This window comes from Primulina eburnea, chromosome 4 (genome assembly GCF_022965805.1).
Source record: "Primulina eburnea isolate SZY01 chromosome 4, ASM2296580v1, whole genome shotgun sequence".
In the NCBI taxonomy this organism is placed as follows: Eukaryota; Viridiplantae; Streptophyta; class Magnoliopsida; order Lamiales; family Gesneriaceae; genus Primulina; species Primulina eburnea.
In genome coordinates this window covers 4,758,303-4,764,094 of record NC_133104.1, presented here as the reverse complement: position 1 = coordinate 4,764,094, position 5,792 = coordinate 4,758,303, and the positions used below count along the sequence as shown (strand labels likewise).

General features: G+C 34.0%; 1 protein-coding gene across 1 annotated transcript; it reads right to left on the bottom strand.

Moving 5' to 3' along the window:
• Positions 1-2,127: 2,127 nt before the first annotated feature.
• On the bottom strand, positions 2,128-4,574 carry LOC140830721 (uncharacterized). Its single transcript, XM_073194161.1, has 4 exons — positions 3,373-4,574; positions 2,791-2,998; positions 2,574-2,703; positions 2,128-2,470 (listed from the first exon to the last, which is right to left on the bottom strand). Exons 1-4 carry the CDS (start codon positions 4,227-4,229, stop codon positions 2,211-2,213), a joined length of 1,455 nt encoding a protein of 484 aa, XP_073050262.1. The 5' UTR covers positions 4,230-4,574; the 3' UTR covers positions 2,128-2,210.
• Positions 4,575-5,792: the final 1,218 nt, after the last annotated feature.

Below are 5,792 nucleotides of genomic sequence, written 5' to 3'. Positions count from 1 at the left end.
TATTATTTTTAGGTGTATGTTGGTAAAGCTTTCTATTATATCTAGGTGTATGTTGGTAAAGCTTTCTATTATATCCTTATAATTTTAATTAATTTCACTATCCTTAATTTATTCTCTTCAATAACTCATTTTATACAGGTTCTTTTAACATGCTACTTATTAATTAAAGTTAAACCCCTAAATATATTAATTTTCAGGGTGTTGGGGAAATATTTTTTAAAATTTCATAAACATATCCCCATAATTTTTTTAGGCAAAATTTATTACAAATTTCATGAAACCTTCCCATTTCTTATTTAATTTTCCATATAAATTGAATATTCCACTTATAAAAGAATAAAAAAAATAACCACCGCCGGATACAAGTTATATAACACGGCTAGTCATTAATTAAAATTCAATCCCCTAAGTTAATTAATCTGTGGGGTTTAGAGAGATATATTTTTTAAAATTTCGTGAATATTCCCATAATTTTTTAGGCAAAATTTATTAAAAAAATTCACAACTTATTCAATTTTCCATCTAAATTGAATATAACCATGTATGTATGTATGTAATGGATTTATCATTAATTTTTTTTACATGCAATGTGTGTGATTTGATTTCTAGAGTAGTGTTAGGATCGGGAAAGAGTTTAGAGTGATGAATAATCTCTTTAAAAATATTTGCTTTTAAAATTTGTTTTCAATCGTTTTTACACGGTTGAAATTTTTTTTTGAACTGTTAAAAATATGAACCACTTGAAAAATGCGAAAAATTTCTAAAGATATCTTCGACTGGATGACTGACTTGTTAACAAGAAATGGTTCGAAATGTAAGCGTTCACGAAAAGTAAAGACATTATTTTTATGGATATTTGGAGATAAAACAACTACGTCACTCCTTTTTCCTCTTTAGTAATGATTCCGCTAAAAGACTTTGGCTTTACAAACTTATTGCAACTGTCCACTCCAATAAGGACTTATCCACTGTATGTTTTGTAAACTCTTAGTGATCACTTTATACTTCTGGATTTTAAGAACACTCGGTTCACCAGTCAACAATATTAATCAAATAACCAAAGGTTACTGATGTAAATAAAACTTTTCGTAGCATGAAGATAATCCTTGAATAATCAGATATCTTTCTGTTGAGTGCGTGCTTGGTGAGCGATGGAGTATATGATATTTAGGTGCGCTCAAATCGTCACGTATGCAAGCTTTAGTAGTGTAGTAATCTCGCGGTTGAAAAACTTAGAATGATCGAAACTTTTTGTCTGCATACTTAAACTCTTTTTATATAAGCTATCATCCCAACGGTCAGAAAAGATGTTGTAACGTAAACCTGTCACGTTGGGATGATATGTCACCATCAGCTGCAATAACATTAAATGTTCTTCAACAAAACATTTAATGTTCTCTTTGCTTGTGCAGCTTTGAATATGTTCCTTGAAGAGTTGTGTTGAGCATCCTTTTGTGGCAACTGTTGTTAATATCAGAACTTGTAGGATGTATAAGCAATCTTTCTATTATGGGATAGTGACAATAATAAAGATCTTTATCGGGATTGGTGCAAGACATAGTTGACTTGTACCGGTGTAAAACTATTGATTGTCCTGAGCCGATCAGAGAATATCTTTCATTAAGTGAACAATTAATAGCTCTTTAATGAAGCGGTCGAAATCTGTCTTGGAGCAACTAGTTGAGAATCTTCTAGTGGTTGAAGCTCTTCTATTGCAAGCGGTTGAATAGTTCCTCTTATACAAGATAAACAACGGCTGTTTTCCTGAAACAGATAGATGTTCTGATTTTATCAATCACCAAAACTTTAAGGTAATAATATTTTCTTAACATTAGAATACATGCGAAATATTTACACAAAAACTTTTGTGAAACAGTCTCACGAGTCAATTTTGTGATACAAATCACCTATTTGAGTCACCCATAAAAAATATTATTTTTTATGCCAAAAATATTATTTACTATTGTAATTATGAGAATGATTGACCCGTCTCATATATAATTATTTCATAAGAGATCTACTAAAGAATTTATAAGAGATGTAGAGCATACTGATGAGATCGACATCTTAGCATGAAGACCGAATAATAATGAAATTTGAATTCATGCTAAATTATAGGCATCAACATTAATGAATTATTATACGTAACTTGCAATAATTCCATCTATTTCATAAAACTCCAACAGATGATGGATATGAAAAACAGAATCCTAAGAGGGAGACTTCCAAATATTCCTTGAATAACACGAATGAGTTATCCTCACATCTCCTTGTTTAAGCTTCTTCTGACTTGTCTTCAGCTTTGTGGCTGAATCTTCAACTTTCATGATATCAACTTTTACTATGTGATGATCTGAAGTTCCTTTGGATGAAATTACAGAGTATGATCCAGGTACAAACATGTAAGGCAAGCATTTGGATCCCAATATGTAATCGACCCGAGTACCGTACTTGCAAGTCCCTTGTACATCTGCTTCAAACGGAAAAAAATTGAAATTGTCTGATGAGATTTTTTGGTTCTATTAAAGATAAAAAATGTTGTGTGAGAGAGAGAGAGGGAATTTTTTAAGTACTTTGGCCTTTGGCAATCATGACTACTGGCTCACATTCCCCTGGGAAATTCTTGGCATCTGTATATTCTCTGTCCTTCAAGAAATTCGTTACCTCTACTTTTGGAGTTGGTTTACCTATTTCTTCATAGTACTGTGAAAAGAATTAAAATCAAGAAGTTGTAATGTTTCAATTACAAATGATAAGAGTTAATGTTGGAATCAAATAGTTGATTTTGACCTTAACTATGTCAGTCCATCTTTGTACTGAATAATCTGATGCATCAAGAGAGTTGAGTCCTCCAACCAATACATGGGGTAGCTCGTTCGATTGTATTATTGCATTTATTTGCTTCATCCTCCAGTTTTCGTCCAAGTGATCGAGTTGCGTGCAGTAAACGTTTAGCTCCCCCGTCCACGGTACATCAATAGTTGCCTTCACCACATTCCTGCATCAAACATGTCATGCATTAGTCTGCAGATGGTATCTTTTTTATCATGTAAAATTCTAATAGTGTTGATCTCGATTAGCACTACTTTATTCCATCTTCGCGTTAATGTTGTAATATTGCAGAACTTTCAAAAGCTCTGACTTGTGATAATGGTATAACTCAGATCTCTCAAAATCGACAACCCAAACACCACTTTTTGATTGCTATGTCACACAAGCCGTCACAGAGGATGATAGTATGGCAATCATCGATTTCCCACGAGTATAAAAATGCACTTCTATATCCAAGAAAAAGGAAAAAACGACAGTTTTGGTGCAAGACGTTCGATTTTCAAGAAAATGAAGAATAATTTCTTGAAAAGTTACAGAAACCTGAAATCTTTGTCATCATAGATTCTCTGAACTTTCCACCTCTTGATAGGCCATTTTGACAGAACAGCGTTGCCATACTCAGGAGCCCAGCTCTCCGCGAACACGTAATTCATCCCCAAAGCACGAGCCAAATCAGATAACGGCCTCATATCGTTTTCTTCATCAGCCTTCACATCTTGTAGAGCCAAAACATCAGCATCGACTTCTTTAAGCACGTCAAAAATGGTTCTACTTCCATACAGACTTGCATCATTCAACCAATGAGTCATGCTTGCCGGGAAGCATATAGGAGACCTCATTGCAGCTAGGCTGTTGTTAAAACTAAACGAAGAATCCTCAACGATGTTGAGAACCTTATTTTGCGCTAAAGAGATCTCATTCTCTGGTAAGTTAATCGAAACCTTTGACTTTGATTTACTAAGCATATTCTCTTTGGGAATGTTTCCTGATACTCCATTTGATATGGGATGAATTGGGGATTGTTTGAGTATCCCTCTTGGATGACTTCTTGCGGGAATAAATGGATCATCAATCTTCTCTTCATGAATGAAATTAACTAATTTTTCAGTCTTTTGTACAGCTGGAGCAAGAGAGAACAAAGCAGCATTGAAGGAAGCAAGACGAATAGGCCTTTGAGCTTTTTGATGGAGTACAGATGTAGCTGTATCTGTTGTTTCTCTTCGCTGCCTATTCGAACTAAACTTGCCTAGCCTTCTGATCACAAGTTTAGGCCTTGGATGCCGCCATGCGGTCCACCTTATTTTCCACCATAAGCGCTTAAACCTCCTGCTGAGAGCATACAGCATGTAAGTTAACTCTTTGCTGCATGAAGATTTGCAAAATTTTCTTGATTGCATGGTATAGATGATGAATATTGTTAGCTCTTGCTTGGTGAAAACTGATGGATTATATTAAGAATTCGATATCAAGAGGTAGGTTTTGATCATGGAAAATGGTGGAGATTGTGATAGAAAAGTGGATATACTGACAAAAGAATAATCTCAACTGCTCCAAAAAACTGAGTTAGTGTTTGACAAATTGAGGCTTTTATTATTCAACTTCTTTTTCATGACGACAATGCATGCCAACAACTCCCACCTGTGAAACACGACTTTATGTTACTCCAGTTGGAATCAAGAATATGCAACATGGAAAACAAGCAAGTTTTCAATGAGTAGCCAACCCTATAATATCAATTTAATAAAAAAAAAATCCGAAGATCATTCAATTAGTTCCATCATCATTTCCGCGTTCGAGTGGCATCAAGTTTTTCATGAAATGGAGTTGTTCATAAATTGGAATCAAGAAATCTGTTGATATTTTGAAGAGTTAAAAAAGGGTTCATGGAAATGTCCATATTTCAAAAAGAAACATTGGATACCTTTCTTTCCTTCTTTCTTTCTTTTATCTTCCTTTTTTTTGTCTTTTTTAAAGGTTAGACTTCTTTGGAATCTTAGTCAATATTTGATTGAAAGATATATGAGAGGCATGATTTTCACCTGTTAAGTTTGTTCCTAAATATTGGCGAACCCTTCTATTATAGACTCATCGTAGTTGAGACAAACCGTAGCCCTTAAATTACTGCGGAATGCCATAAAGTTTGTACCTCACGGGATTTAAAGTTTACAATAATACAAAAACTTACATGAAATAGTCTTACAGATCGTATTTTGTGAGACGAATCTATTATTTAGATCATCCATGAAAAAGTATTACTTTTTACGCTAAGAGTATTACTTTTTATTATGAATATCGGTAGGGCTGATGACCCATCTCACAGATAAAGATCCGTAAAACCGTCTCACAAGATACCTACTCTTACAATAAAGTGTACACACCTAAAACAACATTCCTAGTACATCATGGAAAGAAATTCTTTTGACTTGATAAATATTAAAAAGTGGTCTTGTATTAATTTGTAAAAACAAATTAATTATCCACTTGAACTTTCTCAAATATGAATTTGAGTTCAACCTTGACTCAGTAGCATATCCAGTTACTCAAACTTGACAAGCTAGATTTTTTCCAAGCATCCACTTGAGATTAGAGGGTATGGAAATGAATGTCAAAACATACTTTGATGGAGAAATAGAAAAATATATTTTTTCCTATAAATTGCAAATCAAGATCGGATGGCTCGACGACCATTCGAACCTTGATAAAAATTACGCCAGCTAACGCTCAACTTGATATTCAAACTACTTGACATTCGAGCAAAAGCAACTGGCAAATGGTTAAGACTCCCTTCCATCTCCGCGCTTTGTAGTAGTTTGGACCTTTGCCAACTGCAGGTTTGAAATAGGAAACTACTACACGCCAGAGATTGTAACTCTATTTGGTCCCAATAACATAAAGAAGTCAAAAAAGGAGATTGGAAATGTGTGTGTGAAAATGAGATATGGACTTAGAATGACTAAAAA

Excerpts from the sequence above, each read along its gene's own strand:
- LOC140830721 (XM_073194161.1), bottom strand. The coding sequence starts at position 4,229 with ATGCAATCAAGAAAATTTTGCAAATCTTCATGCAGCAAAGAGTTAACT. Across the intron at positions 2,704-2,790 it reads GATGGACTGACATAGTTAAG|TACTATGAAGAAATAGGTAA; the intron begins GTCAAAATCAAC and ends TTCTTTTCACAG. Across the intron at positions 2,471-2,573 it reads CATGATTGCCAAAGGCCAAA|ATGTACAAGGGACTTGCAAG; the intron begins GTACTTAAAAAA and ends CGTTTGAAGCAG.